This window comes from Octopus bimaculoides, chromosome 7 (assembly GCF_046866305.1).
Source record: "Octopus bimaculoides isolate indiv1 chromosome 7, ASM4686630v1, whole genome shotgun sequence".
In the NCBI taxonomy this organism is placed as follows: Eukaryota; Metazoa; Mollusca; class Cephalopoda; order Octopoda; family Octopodidae; genus Octopus; species Octopus bimaculoides.
The window spans coordinates 31,489,786-31,509,785 of NC_142934.1; the positions used below are offsets into that span (position 1 = coordinate 31,489,786).

The 20,000-nt window shown below is 38.6% G+C and overlaps 1 protein-coding gene across 1 annotated transcript in view; it reads left to right on the forward strand.

The window, feature by feature from the left end:
• Positions 1-20,000, forward strand: part of LOC106870891 (N-acetylglucosamine-6-sulfatase) — an 83,426-nt gene that overhangs the window by 33,376 nt on the left and 30,050 nt on the right. Inside the window, exons 2-5 of the mRNA XM_089355106.1 lie at positions 9,424-9,483; positions 12,169-12,372; positions 13,140-13,205; positions 17,269-17,367. Coding sequence (XP_089211232.1) covers positions 9,424-9,483; positions 12,169-12,372; positions 13,140-13,205; positions 17,269-17,367 — 429 coding nt within the window. The remainder of the gene's footprint in view (positions 1-9,423; positions 9,484-12,168; positions 12,373-13,139; positions 13,206-17,268; positions 17,368-20,000) is intronic.

Genomic DNA, 20,000 nt, shown 5'->3' on the forward strand with positions numbered 1-20,000 from the left:
CGGAGCATACTGGCTTCATTCTTTGCGAGCCTACACATGTCTTCAGCAGTCACAGCCCATGTTTCACTGCCATGAAGCATGGCTGTTCGTACACATGCGTCATACAGTCTGCCTTTTACTCTGAGTGAGAGTCCCTTTGTCGCCAGCAGGGGTAAGAGCTCTCTAAACTTTGCCCAGGCTATTCTTATTCTAACAGCTACACTTTCAGCGCACCCACCCCCACTACTAACTTGGTCGCCCAGATAGCGGAAGCTATCGACTACCTCTAGTTTTTCACCCTGGAATGAGATAGAAGTTGTTTCCTGTTTGTTTGCAGTCTTTATTGCACCTGAACATCTGCCACATACAAAAACTAACTTCCTAGTTAACCTTCCTTTGATATTGCTGCACCTCTTATGTGTCCATAGCTTACACTGGGTACATCTTATAGAATTTCTACCTACGCCTTTACAGATCGAGCAGGGCCATCTACCTGAAGGGGTTTGTGTTTTTCCTACCTTCCTATTTATTAGGACTTTGGTTTTAGCTAGTTTGACTCTAAGGCCCTTCGATTCTCGTCCTTTCTTCCACACCTGAAACTTCTCTAGTTCTGATAGTGATTCAGCAATTAGAGCAAGTTCATCAGCATAGAGGAGCTCCCAGGGGCATCCTGTCTTGAATTCCTGTGTTATTGCCTGGAGGACTATGACAAATGGGAGTGAGATGAGGACTGAACCTTGGTGGACCCCTACCTCTACCCAGAATTCTTCACCGTACTTGTTGCCAACCCTCACCTTACTGACAGCGTCCCTGTACATAGCTCGCACAGCTCTCACTAACCACTCATCTATCCCTCGTTTCTTCGTTGACCACCAGATAAGGGATCGGGGGACCCTATCAAAGGCTTTCTCCATGTCAACGAAAGCCAGGTACAGAGGTTTATCCTTGGATAGGTATTTCTCCTGAAGCTGTCTTACCAGAAATATAGCATCAGTGGTGCTTTTCCCAGGCACAAACCCAAACTGCATCTCATCTAAACCGACTCTCTCCGTAAGTAGTTGTGCTCTGACCCTCACCGTGACTTTCATTACCTGATCTAACAGTTTGATACCTCTGTAATTATTTGTATCTAAAGCGTCACCTTTACCTTTGTAGCAGTTGACTAAGGTGCTGCTACACCAGTCATTGGGTATGGCTCCTTCGTGTATCACCTGGTTAACAATACAGGTGACATGGCTATAGCCGACACTGCCAGATATTTTGAGCATCTCTGCAGTGATTCCTGATGGGCCGGGGGCCTTCCCTGTCTTCATACTCTTAATTGCTTTATCTACCATGGTACTTTCAACTCAGATAGCTGGTCCCTCTGTTGGGTCGACATTCGGCAGACTCTCTTTCTCAAATTCATTCTCTTTATTGCACAATCTTTTGTAGTAGCTTCTCCAAACCTCTTTCTTTGCAGCCTCATTTAATCCAAGCGTACCATCATCCATGCGAACACATTTCTCTCCCACGACATCACTATTCTCTCTCCTACACTGTCTTGCAACACGAAATACCTCAAGTCTTTGGTCTTCATGGCGCAGAACATTGGCAAATTTTTTCTTATCTGCTTCCCCTACTAAAGCATATACGGATTTGTCCTTACAGTTATGCATACATCCACAAGTACAGACCAAATAGGTTCAGCATATATGTAAAATCACAAGTGTATTCTCTGGTATGCAGTACACTGTATGCTCAAGATCCAATGCAAAGAAGGTTCAGAGTGTGATGTAGTAAAAATAACACAAATGGCTGAGGCTCACTACAGCTGTTTCAGACGTGTGTGTAAGACAATTATAATGAATATGGTGATTGGTAAATCTGCATATTTTTAATTTTAATTCTAATTTTTACAGTAAATTATACAGCCTAATTGGTTTAAATATGACTGACATGTGTTTCTGCTGCTTAGACAATTAGTAGTTGCATTTGAATTCACTTATTTCAAGGTCTGTCCACAAATGTGGTTCAAAATGAACTGCATGTATTTATGCTTGGCTAACATATTTTGCTAGGTTACTATAGTTTTAGGTAGAAAAAAGAAAGTGAGGGAGAAATTTAAAAACTTGATATAGCCATAAAGATCACATCATGGTTGACCTCGCCCTGACCTCAGGATTAAGTTTGAACCCGAGAGTCTTAGTGTATTTCTTAATGTTTTGTACTAATGCTAGGTACTAAATGAGAATAAATAAAATCAAATTAAATTCTATCAGGTTACATTAAATATATGTGGTATGAGGAACTTATTTATGATGGCAATTTGAAAATTTCTCTGTGTAATTCAGTTTTAGATTGTATGTAGTTTCTATGTCCTATATGTGTTATTATGATTTATAAAAAAAGATATTTTTAAAATTCAATGAGAATATCGATTACTACTTGAAAGTCAAACTAGATATTACCTTGATATTTACCCTATAAACTTATGCACCTCCTATTTGAGTGGAGGACTCTAACTTATACATCGTTTGCATGGAAGTTTTTAAAGGTCCTCCAATGTAAGGGCAGACATCTTAAAGCTTGTCCTTGTCTGCTGTTATGCAACTTGTGTTTAAATGTAAAAATCTGGGAAATTTCTTCTATGCACAGATTTCATATTTTATCTCCTGTTATATAATGTGCAGCTATGCTAATTTTTTCGCGTTCTATACTAAAGCTAGAGTTTCTATCTTTAAGGGGTCATCAATTGCTGCTGCCCTCACAGTTGTCCTTTTAAACATTTTCTCTAAATCTCTACTCTTCTGTAAATCCAACAAAGTCACCTTTACCTCATCCCACAAATTGCTAAAAATATCAACCAAATCTCCTTCATATCAAGCACAGTTTGCTAAAAAAAAATTGCATAACATGGTTTTAGATATATTGTCTGGAAAAAATAACAGCTAGGGTGATGGCCTCATCTAGAACAACTTTGATCATAGATCTGTTCTTTCCATTATTCTATTTATTTCCCTCTCTCCTATCTATTTTCTCCCCTTCATATTACTACTTATCCCCTCCCCACTACTGTCTATTACTCTCTCCATCCTATTATTTTTCTTTCCCCCTCCTTCTCACTATTTTTATCTCCATCATAGTATTAAACTATTTGTCCCTCTACTATCTGTTTTCCTTTGCACTTTCTGGTATATTTTTGTGTATATCTGTACTTGTACAGGGATGCTTCTCTCTCTCCCTCCTTCTCTCTCTCTCTCCCTCCTTCTCTCTCTCTCTCCCTCCTTCTCTCTCTCTCTCCCTCCTTCTCTCTCTCTCTCCCTCCTTCTCTCTCTCTCTCCCTCCTTCTCTCTCTCTCTCCCTCCTCTCTCTCTCTCCCTCCTTCTCTCTCTCTCTCCCTGTCCCACTTTTTTCTCCCTCTTTCCCTTTCCCTCTTTCTCTTCCCCTTTTTCTTTCCCTCTTTCTTCCTCCCGCTTTCTCCCTCCCACTTTCGTCCTTTTCTCTATCTCTCTCTCTCAACTTTCCCCATTTTCCTCTCCCATGCTCCCATGCTTTATCATCTACACACACAGCACACGCTTGCACACACATACAGACACCCACCTCCCTTTATCCCATTATTACCCAGCTAGTCAGACATACATAAACACAGTAGATCAGTCTCACTGTGTCAGTAAAGTAGGACAAGGCCATCACAAGGATTGGCCATAAGCAGTGAAACATTGTCACACATCACATTATTAATTCAGTAATGGGTTCTGATCTTTTTTCCTCTCTCACTGCTTCATAGTTTCTCATTCTCACTTTAATCTATGTTCACTGGATACACTCACAAAGCTTTTATATACTCACAAAGTTTCTCTGCATTTATAAATCTCTATACACACAAAGCTTCTATACACATTCACAAAGCCTCTATGCAGTCATACACATGCTCACTCACACTCACATGTGTCCACTTACACTTGCACGCTTGCTCACTCACACTTGCATGCTTGCTTGGTCACACTCACGTGCTTGCTCGCTCACTCTCTCACACGCACTTGCTCACCCACACTCATGTGCTTGCTTGCCCACACTTGCATGTTTACTCACTCATACACATGTTCTCATACACTTACTCTCCTACACATATTTGCTTGCTCACTCACACTCATTCACTTGCTCACTCACTCACCTGCTCACTTGCATATAAAGTAAATGAATTCTTTGTTAATTTCTACAGTGAGTGCTCTGATTGTTTGATCAATAGAGCTGTGTATTACAGACCCCTGCACATGGAAATGTAAACAAACCTAGAATAGACTAGACACAGACATAGTGTGTAAACTAAGCTGACACTTTCATATACATGTGCAATCTTATCCCACAGGCTTTCAGTCAGTTTTTGCCGACCCAGTTTTACTCTACTTGATACTGTATCGTAGAAAGGCAGATGATTAACCCTTTGATACCACTTCACCTGCAATCACTCTAAGTTTTTCATTATTTTCAAAAATTAATTGGAGCAAAACCAGTGTGTGTAACAGAGATATTTAGAATTTCTTTCCTTTATATCGGGATTGACCAGAAGTCCCTGACTTCCACGTAAAACCCCAGCAGCTTCCAGAAGAATGTCAAACATTCTATAAGCTCGAGGGAGATTACTCTTGTTACATCCCTTTTCCACCTTGCCTGTCATTGTAACTGTCAGGGATCATTACATCACTCCCCTCTTAGATGAACAGTCAATAAGCAGAATCATTGTAGTGATCCAGGGCAGATATGAAGCAAAATGAGGTAGCAGAAACGTGCTTGCAAACAGGTAGTAAAATAGAAAAAGCACTACATGTATCATGATAGATACTGAATCTAATTGCAATGTTTGGTGCAGTAAACCTTTAGCTACACAGCTATGCACATCAAACTAAATGCAAAACATGGAAAATGAAAATACAGTGTGAAAACATGCATAGGAACAGTATTTGTGAATAACGTTCTTTGTAAAAGAAATAACAAACAGTTTGTGTTATAATACAAAGTCAAATGTACATAGTTCTGGATAATTTTTGTGTGAATGCGACAGTACACGATAAGGTCCAGAATAAGGTGTATGCAGCATATTAAATGTGTAACACTGCAAAAAGGAAGATGAAAGAAGCTCTTCATAGCTTGCTGGCTCAGTTTCCAGTGAAAGTAGTTAAACAGAACACTGACACTCAGTTGCATACAATGACAAGGGTTCCAGTTGATTCAATCAGTGGAACAGCTTGCTCATGAGATTAATGTGCACATGGCTGAGCACTCCATAGACGCGCATACTGTTTCACATACTTCTCAGGGAGATTCAGTGTGACACAGAGTATGACAAGGCTGACCCCTTGAAATACAAGTGCAGTTATGACGACAAGCAAAACGGAAAAAGGATTTAATGAGAGTAATCTCCCTCAAGCTTCTAGAATGTTCAAGATTCTTCTGAAAGCTTCTGGTTTTACGTGGAAGTCAGGGACTTCCGGTCTATCCCTATATAAAGGAAAGAAATTCTAAATTCGCACCATTCAATACCTGTTGAATGCGTGTCTATGGAGTGCTCAGCCACGTGCACATTAATCTCATGAGCAAGCTGTTCCACTGATTGAATCAACTGGAACCCTTGTCATCGTATGCAACTGAGTGTCAGTGTTCTGTTTAACTACTTTCACTGGAAACTTAGCCAATGAGGGAGCTTCACTGTTTTTAGTCAACTTGCTAGAAATAGTAACTAAATCATCCTCAACCATCTTAAAGCAGGAATGGTAATGCATTAAATAAACTTGCCTTAGACATGCTATACCTGAAAATAAAAGATGAGATGGTTGGATATGCTCAGTTGCAGGGACATGCAATCTAGAGCTAAATAATAAACATTGCTGTCATCAACTTCTTCAGCATGCACACACACACACGCACGCACGCACGCACGCACGCACACACACACACACACACACACACACACACATTATTATCATTATTAGATCATTTTTTTTTTCTTTTCATGTTTGCATGGTTTAGTAGAGTCTTGAAGTGTCTCGCCTCTTATTGTGGTGGCCTTATCACCTGGCACAATCGGCAACAAAGTACATGACACTTATTTTCGTATGGCAGCTGTATCAACATATTTTCTAATTCCTTTATTTTTGATCAAGTAAAGGACGAATTCAGACAAGTTTAAATAAAATCATTTGGTACTTGCATGAACATATACTGTTGTGAAGAAAGTTTAAATATATTCACTGCAGCTTGATATCTTCTCTTTTATGTTTGCTACATAAATGTAAGATTGAAAATATATAATTCCTAGAATGTTCTGATGCAGCTTTCTAAAATTAATTCTTGTATTAATTTTTACAATGCTTCCAAACTATATTACATGGCTGTGTGGTAAGAAGTTTGCTTCACAACCACATGGTTTCAGGTTCAGTCCCACTGCATGGTACCTTGGGCAATAAGTAATCATCTATTGTAGCTTTGGGTAGAACAAAACTTCATGGTTGGCTTAGTAGATGGAAACTGAAAGAAGCCCATCTTGTATATGTGTATGTGTCTTTGTGCTTCTCCCTCACCACCACTTGACAACTAGTGTTGGTTTATTTATGTCTGTATTTTTGTGGTTTGACAACAGAAAATGAAATTATCTGCTAACAGTGCAGGCATTCATTAGTCTATTTAAATTGGTCTGTTGCTGCTACTGACAATAGAGCTCAGAATTATAAGGTATGATTTAGTGTTTTATATTCACCAAGATGTCAAAATCTGTAGAGATGTCCCATTGCAATTGACATATTTGAATTTTTATATAATGGTATGGTTTCTAGCATGTGATCGCTGCATTGACCATGACAGAGAAAGTTGTCATGGCGATACCTGCTCGGAGGCCTATGCAGAGTTGCAGAAAGTGTATGGAGAGGAATGTATGAGCCACACACAAGTGTATGAGTGGTTCAGACATTTTCAAGATGGCCAAAAAACATGTCGATATTGACAAACGTTCTGGGAGACCCACAATCAGCAGAACTGAGACAAAACATTGCAGATGTGCATGCAGCTGTGAGGGGAAATAGTCGAATCGGCATCCCTGAGTTATCAGAGGATGTGCAGATTAGTTATGGTTTAGTTCAGTCCATTATCACTGAAGATTTGAATATGCGACCCATGTCTGCCTACTTTGTGCCAAAATTGCTTTCATCTGACCAAGAAGACACTCGGGTTTCAATTGCACAAGATCGCCTTGATTGTGTCGAGAATGATTAAAACTTTTTGAAAACTTTGCGTAGGCCTCTGAGCAGGTATCGCCAAGCTTTTGGCAAAATTTGATGCAGGTTCTCTGCTCAACTTTCTCTCTCATGGTCACTGTGACAATCACACGCTACACACCTTCCTTCCAAGCACTGCTGTAAATAGCAGTAGTGAGCTTAGTGTGCATGCACAGCAGAGTTTAAGGTCAATCTGTGCCAAAGGGCTTTACTCTGCATGTTTTAGCTTTGTTACTATGGCAACAGTCCGGATACTTATTGATCAGACCATGTATATGCACGTATGTATCTATTTATGTGTACTTGTGTGTGTTTGTACCTTCCCCTCATCTTGTACTTTCATGCTGATTGAAAACAAAGTCACTATTCACACAAATAGTGTCAATCATGATTGTAATCCTCCCTGCAAATAAGTCTAGTCATTGAGGTGTTTGTTATTTAAAGAACTCGAGGAAATACTTCTTTGGTTGGAAATCAGTGAGAACTGGTGACAGGGTGAGCATCTGGCCTCAATAAGGTTTTTTGACCAAGCAAGGAAAAATGAATATTAAAATGGAGAATTAACAATTCATCCTTGTGTGTATGGCTTTTCTTTACTGTGTGTGTGTGTGTGTGTGTGTGTGTGTGTGTGTGTGTGTGTGTGTGTGTGTGTGTGTGTGTGTGTGTGTGTGTGTGTGTGTGTGTGTGTGTGTGTGTGTGTGTGTGTGTGTGTGTGTGTGTGTGTGTGTGTGTGTGTGTGTGTGTGTGTGTGTGTGTGTGTGTAAAATCATCAAAATTTTAATGTCTATTTTTCTATGCTTGCATGAGATTTGTTGCTGCAGATTTTCTAAGCAAAGATGCTCTCTTATTGCCAACCTCGACTAGTAATATTCTAGACATTTTTTCACAGAAAACTACAAAGAAACATCACTGCTTGTATGATGATACATTTAGAAACCATGTACAATGTCAACACACAGCTATGCTTGTACCTATATGTATATATATATATATATGTATATTATCTAAAATGTATAGTACTAAATATCCATCACAGCTCATCTTACCAATTGGTTTCATGTAAAGAATACAATGGAGTGTTAGATAACAATCCAATTATATCACTTTACACTCATCAGAGCTTGCTGATATGGAAGGGAATAGTCACCATATTCCCTTCCATATCAGCTAATTCTGATGAGCATAAAGTTATATAATCAGATTCTTACCTAACACTCCATTGTATCCTTTACACAAAACTGATTGGTAAGATCAGCCATGATGGATATTTAATGCTATACATTTTTGATAATATACCCACTCTACTGACAAATATACAAGTGCATCTTATCCCTGATTTATGGTCCCTTAGATGACTCTTGCACACACACACACGCACACACACACACACACACACACACACACGCACGCACGCACGCACACACACACACACACGCACACACACACACACATATATATATATGTTAAATTCAAATTACGACAAATTCAAATTACGACAAACGTATATAAACAAACGAAGTTTGCTTTTAGAAGCATTGAGATGTCTTAGAAAGTTAAAGAAGTGATTTTAAATTCTCAGGCTATATTATTAGCATTATTCTGCGATTGAGAATTTATATATACATCCAACTTTCGAATGTTGGGCCTCAGAATGGCAATGACAAGTGACCAAGACCTTTGAAGATACGCTGTGCTAAGGCCTAGCAAACCAAGTGAGATCGTAGCCGTGGCCTATGCCAGCGTCGCATAACTGGCCCATTTAAGAGTACCCATCAATCGTTGGGCAATAAATATACTGTGCTTGAGAAGACTTGTTGAGTCAATTGAAATCATTGTCATGCCCAATGCCAGTGCCACCTGACTGGCATGTAAAAAGCACCATTTGAATGTGGTTGAAGCTAGTGCCACCTGACTGGCCCCCATGCCAGTGGTACATGAAAAGCATCCGCTACACTCTCGGAGTGGTTGATTTTAAGAAGGGCATCCAGCTGTAGAAATCTTGTCAGATGAGGTTGGAGCCTGGTGCAGCCTCCTGGCTTGCCAGTCCTCAGTCAAACCGTCCAACCCATGCTAGCATGGAAAGCGGACATTAAACGATGATGATGATGATGTCCTGCAACACTGTATGTGTTCTGACTGACATTTGTCCTCCAAAATTTGTAATCATGTTAATTCTATTCTTTTTCATCAGACTCCAATGTTGAAGACAAAGAAATTAATAGGTGATGCTGGTATCACATTCAACAACATGGTGAGTTGAAATCTTTTTGTGCCACCTGTGTTTGTATTTGTGTGTCTTCATATTCTCTTGTCCACATTGACCATGTTGGAGATTGTGCACCTATATGTGTTTATGTATGTATGCAAACATCTACATGTTTACATGTATGAAAACATGTTTAAAGATTTATTAAAAGAGATCATTTATAAGCATCTGTTGATTTTACTGATCATGTTTATAATTACTGTTTGATCCAAGAAATCCTCAAGGAATCCAAGTTTTTTTTATGTTGTGTGAATGTTGAAAGGACATTGCTAACAGTCCATAGTTGGCTTCACTAATCAGAAGAATGAAGAAGCAGAATATATCAATTTGCACAAGATCAATTCTTGCAGAGAAGTTGGATAGAATCAGTTGTATCAATTCTCAATACACTATTGTATTGTGTATAATCAACACATATGGTGATAAATGCTAAATTCGATCTTAGTGGAAGTTGAACCGAAAATGCAGAGGAACAATGATAATATATGTTACAAGTGCCTTCCTTTTAAGATTTGATACTTAGCCCTGCTTCTATATTATGAAGTGTTTTAAAAAACTAGAAAGATCTCCCTAGATAGCTAACATCGTTTCCTATATATGGTGCCTTTTCCATACAATACTTGGTTGAACTAAAGCATTGTGGAGTAAAGCTGATTTGAACTGCCATACTGCTAGAAGTAGTCCAATATCTTAACCAGTCACTCAACTTACTTCCACAAACAGTGTAAGCATTTAGGTTAGTGTGTCATCTCTTTAAAGTGGATGAATAGCATTAATATACTTAGAAAAGTGGGGATCCTCAAGGGTTGGAGGTCCATATGAATGTTTGGTGTTGGGTATCAGAGGATAAACAAAAAGTGTGAAAAGAAGTCAAGGATCTTGGTTCAGTGAGTATTTTTAAGTAAAAGTGAAACTATCAATAAGCTTATAAAAGAAAGGTTTTATAGTAATAATGATGAAGATGGTTATAATAATAATAATAATAATAATAATAAATGAGAGTAGGAAGACTTCTCTAAGCTTGTTGAGGTGGATGTATCTGGAGTAGTGATGATAATCATTTCTTACTTGAAAGGTTAAAATGGATTCTTCTTATAAAATACATACTAGAAGCAAATTACACCACACCATCCATCTCAAGGGTCATCAAGGGATATGTCCCTCAGGAGAAACCAACCTCAGGTTGAAAAGTTGACAATTGTAACAAGCTCTTCTGTAAATGATCTTGAGGAAAATCAGAACTGAGAAATCAACCCTGACACCTTAAGACAAACTTCAAATAAAATAAAAGTCAACAGAGCCGCAAAAAATAGGTGGGTGAGAGAGGAGTGTGAACAAGTCATGACAGCATTATACACAGCACTGAACCAACCAGGACATAATAAAACTGAGAAGTGTTTCAATATCTGGAGAGAAATGATAGGGAACAACACCCATGATTATATTGATACAAACAAACTAGCCACGTATGCAGACATATCATATATAACAACCATCTAATACCTGCAGAATTACAGACAAACAAAAGTAATGTCATTAGCATCCTGGAAAACCAGTCTGAAGCACATGATGCAGGCATTGGGAGTAGTGAACAGGAAAATATTCTTCAACTTATTAATGTTGATGTAGGCAACTTAGAACTAAAGTAGTAGCTGACCAAACTGAAACTGGGGTAACAGAAAGTGGAAATAAACTTGAAGCTGCAATGGCTGACATGTACTAGATAACCCAACAAGCTGGCTTACTCTGGAGACACAAGTTGGAGACGGTCTACTTGTCAGAGTTCTGTCATCTCCAAGATGTTTCCAATGCTGACTTGAACCCAGCTTAGAAAGCCCTCATAAATTCTATGATTTTTCCAATTCTATTCAGTATTGCCACTTTGCAGCTATGCATAGTTGACCATTTCAGAATATATCATGGTGTGGTTTACCACTGTACAGCACTGTAATATTTGGTGTTTTATTAGCTATCTGTGAGTTACTTTTTTCTACCAAAATCATAGACATTTGGATTAGGAGAGCTGTTTGGTCTGTTAACAGCTAAATTTCCCTCTATCAGTAAGAAACATTAGCTGATGTAGTTCATTGGAAAAATATGAAATGGTCACAACTACAACAACTATTTTGATACAGGATTAAACAATTGCTACAGTTATTGTATGTATGTACCTGTTAAAATGTAATAATGATAATTAACTGGAGGTGCATGAAGCAGCTTTGATTGAAATGTAAGTGTACACAATTATATTTAACATGTTTTTGTACACTCAAAAACATGGAAAGGCCTTCACTGTGGAAATTATCTCAAGAGAAAAATTCTCCTTATTGACAATGTGTATGAAAAATATATCACTGGGTCATGAATGACATCATTGGGCTGCAAGACATCTATTTCCACTGCATTATGCTTCATCAGCTACAGACATGAAGTGAGTCTATAGCTAATAAGCATGGCAACACAGAAGCACATGTCCTATGGTCCATTCACATCATTCATAACCTAGTAGTGTGCTTTTATTGTTTATAAGGAGAATATCTCTTGAGACAATTTCCTCTGTGAAGGTCTTTCCATGTTTTTGAGTGTACACAAACATGTTAACTGTAATTGTTCACACCTATTTATAATGATAATATTCTGATATTCACTTGCACTTTTAACTTTTTGCAGTTTGTCACTAGTCCTCTTTGTTGTCCAAGTCGGTCAAGTTTTTTAACTGGTCAGTATACCCACAACCACAGAGTTTTGAACAATTCTTTGTCTGGTAACTGCAGTAGTGCATTGTGGCAGAAATATGTTGAACCAAAAGCCTTCCCGGTGAAATTGAATCAAAATGGCTACAAGACATTTTTTGCAGGGAAATATTTGAATCAGGTGAGAGTTATTTTACTTAATAGGATTTTCTTTTTTGTTTCGTTATTCTAAAACCATATTGTTATTGTAATGGTTAAGTTTAGGTAAAAGTGGTATTGATGGTAATTAGTGTAATGTTGGATCCTTAAAATCCAAAAGTTTGATATTGAATGCATTCAATCAAAAATTATAAAAATGTAGTGGTTGTTACTGCAGCATGACTCAGTGGTTAAAGTGTCAGGTTCACAACCATGAGATAGTGAGTTCAATCCCAAACTGGGTAGTGTGTTGTGTTCTTAAGTAAGACACTTTATTTCATGTTGCTCCAGTTCACTTAGCTGTAGAAATGAGTTGCGATGTTACTGGTGCCAAGTTGTATCAACCTTTGCCTTTCCCTTGGATAACATTGGTGGCATGGAGAGAGGAGAATGGTATGCATGGGCAACTGCTGGTCTTCCATAAACAATCCTGCCCAGACTGGTGCCTCAGAGGGAAACTTTCTAGGTGCAATCCCATGGTCATTCATAACGGAAGGGGGTCTCTACTCTTTTACCCTGTTACTGCAGCAACATAAAAGTTTACTGTGTGTATTTATATCATACAAGTTTACAGCATCTATGTCACAAGAATCTACAATGAAATTAAATTCTGTATCCATAGCAATACCTTTACACAGATGGATTTCTGATTTTATGTGTTTTTTTTCACAGAGATTTTATCATCTCTACAACTTATAGTTTTATTTTTGCTGTTATTGTTATATAATTTGGTCTCTTTCTCCATTGCAGTATGGAAAAAAGCATGCTGGTGGTGTGAAGCATGTCCCTCCTGGATGGACCTCATGGAATGGCTTGGTAAGACAAGCTAACAGATTACTTTTGATTAGTTAATCCTTAAATCTAACGTGATTTCATTTTGGTACTGTGTTATTTGAAAGTCTTTATTTATGATAGACACAATAATCTAGTGAAATTGTTTTAATTATTTTCCACCATCATTATCTTTATACACAATAAATCCAATGGAAAAACTTAACAGGCAAGCTTTTATAAACTCTTAATGCCCTTTATATCTATTTATTCATCATTGAGCTGTGCTTTCTTCAGACTGTCCATCACTCACAATCACTCCCTAATATATGCACTAATTCCTTCTTCATCCTGGATTATATTTTAATACTTTACAAACTAAAGAGAGCTTCTATGACGGCCACTTGAACTGGTAGAAATAGCAGGCAAATTTCATTTCAAATTATACCCTAACATTTTCAGAAAAGAGGGGCACACTGCATAGTGTAGTAGTAAATATACAATAACCAAGGAAAGTATGGAATGATCAGGATTGGAATATCATTGATCATAAACCTCTTCAGTTGTAACTGACTTGTATAAGCAGACCAATGATCAAAAAGTATTCTAGTCATGCTAATTTTATTTTTTGTTTTTGTTTTTGTTTTACCAGGTATAGTTTATTTAAAATGCTAAGGTTTGATTTGAGGGAGATCTGATTTTTATTTCTAACATGCTGAGCTACCTACCACATAGAGGCTCAAGTAGTTAAGATTGATAGTGTATGTTATAATGTCTATGATTAGCACAGTTAGTTTATTATCATTACTATTTTACTTCTCAGAGCTCTCGGTCTTACTTGCTCTGATTGATTCTGTGAAAACAGACAGCAACCTATTGCCAGAGGTTCTCATAGGGTCTCTTTTCACATATTATAAACTTTGGTACTTGAATGCTAACTCATTGCAGAAGACACCCAAGCATCAATCTCAAACTTCTATCTGTCTCCCAGTAGAGCAGCTTTGGGGGCCTGCTCTGCCCTTGTGTCAATTCCAATTTCTCTGACATATTTCTTGAACCTTATTGTTAGTGATCCTAGTACGCCTACAACTACTGTTACTCTTTTCATTGCCCACATTCTTGCTATTGCATCTTTTAGTAGTCTGTATTTCCCCATCTTTTCCAGCTCTTTGTTATCTACACATACATCCACAGGTATGGCAATTTCTATGATCTTGGTTTCCTTTTCTCTTTTATTTACTTCAATAATATCTGGTCTCTGAGCATTGATTAGGGTATCACGTTGGATTGTGAAATCCCACAGGATCTTATATTAATTGTTCTCAGTGATGCCCCCTGGTTCATGTTTGTACTGTTTTTGTGCTGTACCTAGACCATGCTTTTCACACAGTCTCTGGTGAACAAACTTAGCCATGTTATCATGCCTCATGTTGTAGTGCTTTTGGGCCAGCTTGCTGAACTCACTCACAGTATGTGAGATTGTTTTGTTTTTGCTGTCACATCTTACAAAGGGGAAGTTCACTGTTCTTATCTATTTGGAACTTGGTGTAATGAGTTCTCAGAGCTTGTTCTTGGGAACTGCATATCAGTGCTTCAGTGCATCCTTTCAGATCACTTTTTCTTAGTCATCTCCAGGTGTTGGTCTTGTTTTCCCTTCAATTTCTCTGAGGTATTTCCCATGCATTGTTTTCATTTTCCAATTGTTTATTCTTTGTTTTTCATCTTGTTTCTTAAATGTTTTTGGGTACATCACATTTTCAGTAGGTGGTGTATTATTATTTCTAACAGTAGCAAGCAAGGATTCTCTCTGCTGTCTGATACACCATCCCAGACTATTATTCTCATTGGCAACATAAATCTTACGGCCTATGAGGTCTCTTCCTCCCTTCTTCCTATGCACATACAGTCTATCAATATCACTTTTTGGGCACAGTTCTTTATTAATTGTCATCACTTTCCTGATTTTTCTATCCATTTCCTCAAGCTTGTTCTTTGTCCATCTAATGTGCCATACTACATTAAGGAAACAACCTGTGTGTTCATTGCCCTGATCTTGTTCTTTCCATTGAATCTAATTCCCATAATTAATATTGTTCTTCTGTGATATTCCCACCTAAAGCTTTCCTTCATCTCACTCTCCTTGGTTTTGCCATACTCCAAAATATCCAGATATTTATATCCATCAGTCTCAAATTTTGTCACCGTTGGGTAGTTCTGCACCATCAGTTGACACTACTTTGCTTTTTTGTATTATAAGCATACCACACTTTTTATTCCCAACTTCCATCCCAGTATCATTACTGGATATCCACACTGTTGAGATCAGACCATTTATTTCATGTTCAGCCTTCCCAACAATATTTTAAGTCTATCATTGGAGCAAGCTGGCACAATTGTGAGCATGCCAGGCAAAATGCATAGCGGCATTTCATGTCTTTACATTCTCAGTTCAAATTCCAATAAGGTTGACTTTGCTTTTCGTCCTTTCAGGATCAATAAAATAAGTACCAGTTGAGCATTATGGTCAATGTAATTGACTTAATCCCTACCCTGAACTGGTTGGCCTTGTGCCAAAATTTGAAACCATTATTATTATTATGGCAGTGAGCTAGCAGAGTTATTAGCATGCTAGACAAAATGCTTTGCAGCATTTCTTCTGTCTTTGTGCTCTAAGATCAAATTCTGTTGAGGTCAACTTTATCTTTCATCCTTTGGGGGTTGATAAAATGAGTAACAGTTGAGTACAGGATTCTACGTAATCAACTTGCTGGCCATGTACTAAAATTTTAAGCCATTATTATTATTTCATTTACGCACAACAAATTAAACTGTTGAGAAAGAAAAATTCTTATCATCAGGCTACAAGTAACCTTTAGATGCTAAGAACCATCCTATAGCTGTCCCTAATAACTAAACTAGGCCTTATGCCTATTTTCTCTGTCCATATGTTCAAATCTTTAGGGATTGTTCCTAATACACCTATAACTAGCTGCACTTTTCATAGCTTCTGTAAATCAATGCCTAGGTCATGGTACTTTGCTATTTTCTCTGTACCTCTCATAGTGACTTTCTCATTTGAGACTGTATCATCATCATCATCATCATGACCATTTAATGTCTATCTTTCATGCATGCATGGGTAGGATGGTTGACAGGAGCTGGCAAGGTAGAAAACTACCCCAGGCTATTGTGTCTGCTTTGGCAGGATTTTTATGGTTGGATGCCTTTCCTAACACCAACCACTCTGCAGAGTGGACTCAGTGCTTTTTACGTGGCACTAACACAGGCAAGATTAGTTTTGGCATGGTTTTTTTACAGCTGGATGCCCTTCCAAATGCCAACCACTTTACAGTATGGACTGGATGCTTTTTATGTTGCACCAGCACAGAGGAATTTCCGGAGGGGAACTTGTGTCAGAGTGTGACAGAGAGACACAAACAGGTGTCTTGCTATAATGGGGGGGGGGCAATAGAGGAGGTGTTCCAGTATCAGATGATGAAAGGTTAGAGTGTGACAGAGAAATAGAGAGGCAGAAATAGGTATCTTACTATAGAGGGGGTAGATGGTTACCCAGTGAGAGAGAAGAGGAAGAGAGAGAGGGAGAAACATAAAAGAAAGAGGACAAAAACAGGTGTGCTGATGTAAAGGAGATACTTGCTTACCTAGTCAGAAGAAAAGCAAGTGAAGAGAGAGAGAGAGTGATTAAGAATGAGGGCAGAAATAGATGTGCTTCTGTAGAGGAAATACATGGCTACCCAGCCAGAGGGAAGGGAGAGAGAGAGAGAGAGAGAGAGAGAGAGAGTAGGAAACAGCAAAAGTGTAAGAGAGAGGCGGAGAGAGATGGTGAAGTGCCAAGGTATACTCACAAGTATGTTATCATATAAAGAGTTGAGGATGAATAGAGAAATGCTTTGTATTTTGCAGTTATACCCTGATTCAAATTTGACAAAATTTTTATCCTTTCAAGGTTGATAAAATAAGGACTTGTCAACTACTGGGAGGTGGGGATTGTAGCAGTTTCATGCAAGGTTACTGTGATGCTGATTTTAGTAAAGATGGTGGTGATTATTTACTGAAAACTGAACATCTCTTTCTTTTTCCTGATTAGGTTGGCAATTCTAAATACTATAATTATAGTATGTCTACAGATGGTGTACTGGAAAAACATGGCAGTAACTACAGCATTGACTACCTTACTGATATCATAGTGAGTATCTTAACGATGTCATGGCATGTATCTTAACAATGTCATAACATGTATCTCAACAATGTCATAACATGTATCTTGAGGATGTCATAGCATGTATCTTAAGGTTGTCATAGCGTGTATCTTAACGATGTCATAGCTTGTATCTTAACAATGTCATAGCATGTATCTTAATGATGTCATAGTGTGTATCTTAACAATGTCATTGTGAGTATTTTAACGTTGTCATTGTGAGTATCTTAACAATGTCATTGTGAGTATCTTAACAATGTCATTGTGAGTATCTTAACAATGTCATGGCATGTATCTTAATGATGCCTTAACATGTATCTTAATGATGTCTTAACATGTATCTTAATGATGTCTTAACATGTATCTTAATGATGTCTTAGCATGTATCTTAATGATGTCTTAGCATGTATCTTAATGCTGTCATTGTGAGTATCTTAACAATGTCATTGTATCTTATTGGTATCATAGTGAGTGTTTTAATGATGTCTTGCTGATGTCATGGTAAGTGTCCTGGTGTAACCCATTAACTGCCATGAGTTGAGAATTGTTGAGTAGATATTTTTAAAATTTGGTAATTTTGTGACGTATAAAGTGCATGGATGAACAAGCCTATATTATTTAATTCTCTATTAAATATTCTACATACATACATATATATATATACATGCACACATATACATACACATTCATATATACAAATATATATATATATATATATATATATATATATATATATATATATGGGAGAATATACGAAAAAACAACAACAGACGAGGACAGGTGGTGTAAATAACAAAAGGATGTATTAGTATGACGCTCGGGAATACGGAAAGTCTTTGACGTTTCGAGCTACGCTCTTCAACAGAAAGAATACGGAGACAAGGAGAAAAACACGGAGAAAAAAAATTGAATAGTGTCCAGTCAACGGTCAATCATAATAATGGCTGATCATAACAATGGCTGACCGGAAGTTAGAAATTCTTTTTTCAGGAGAGCTAAGAAAAGGGGGAGATAACAAACGGTGATCGAAGAACGAGGGGCTGTGTGTGGGAGATAGAATGCTGGTGATCTTGACGTATGTAGTGTGAAAATGGAGAAGGGAGAAAGCAGTTGGTCAGTTGTAGTGTGTGCATGGTGTGATGCAAGGGTATTGGTGTGGTGTGATGTGAGGGTGTTGGGAGGTGGGGAAGGCATGGGTGGAGGGTGGGGTAGGGGTGGGTGGTGGGTGTAAGGAATTGGATGGGGTGGAGTGGGAAGGTAGAGTAGGAGTGTGTTGGGGTGTGGTGGGATGAGCTTATGAGGGGTGTTGATGATGAAGGGGGAAGGGGAAGGTGGATGTAAGAGAGGGGGAAGATGGGTATGGGAGGGGAGAGAAAGAGAGGAGAGAGGGTGGGTATAAGAGAGGGAAGGTGGATTGAGAGAGGGGAAAGGTGGGTATGGGGGAGAGAGGGGGGAAGGTGGGTATTTGGGGAGAAAGAGAGGAAGAGAGAGAGGGAAGAGGGGTATGGGGGAGAGAGAGGGAAAGAGAGTAAGAGAGTAAGAATGTAGAGAGTAAGAGTGAGAGAGAGGGAAAGAGAGAAGAGAGTGAGAGAGTAAAGGTGAGAGAGGGGGGAGTACGAGAGAAGAGAGTGAGAGAGAGAAAGAGTAGGGGTGAAGAGAAGTGGGAGTGAAGAGAGGTGAAGAGAAGTACAAAGAAGTAGGAGTTGGGGAGGTGGGGGAGGGGGAGAGATGGGTGGTAGGAGGGAGGGTGGGGGAGAGAGACAGGAGGAGGGGGTTAGATGAAGAGGGGAGGGGAGTTGAGCCCATGTGGCGCAAAGGAGCTGAGAGAGAAGACCAATCCCTGTTCACAGTGCAAACAGGAGTCCAGATGGCCCCTGTGCATGGACAATCCAAACACAGACAGGTGTTGCTGCAAGGAGTGGCCAGCAGAGCGGAAGTGGCGTGACACCGGGGTGTCATTGCCAACGTTGATGTCTCGGAGGTGTTCCGCGAATCGGTCGGCCAGGCGGCGCCCCGTTTGTCCGAAATCAAAGGTAGGAGAGAAAAAACACAATAAACAAAAACCAACAAAGCATGACATATGGAAAAATAGACACTAGCACAACAAACTGCAAACATGACAAAAGCAAGAGACATGGATCACTCGCAGCTGATTTCCTCATCAGCCAGCGTCCAGAAAGTCCTTGTAGTTTCACCCTCGTATCTCCAAGACTACTCAAATCTGGTGGGTGCCAGGGACTTAAGCTAAAGGCAATAAATCTCTGGGAAAGGCAAACATATGTATACAAAAACAAAAGCAGGAACAGAAACAAAAATGAGAAATTTAAAGTTATACAAGTACAGCAGAACGCCTTTTGGCTATACAATAGAAGGGAAAAATAATTTTTGTACATATACGATTACAAACAAATAAATAACAGAAAGGGTCTTTCAACTATCGGACAACGTAACATTATGGAATAATAATGCAAGTGCAGCAGAAAACGAATTACACATATGCAATGGACAAATGCCTTTCAGCTATACAGCAAAAGGAAAATAATTGTACAATTACACATTAATAAATAACAAAAAGGGTCTTTCAACTATCAGACGAACGTAGTGAGCTGGCAAAAAGGAAA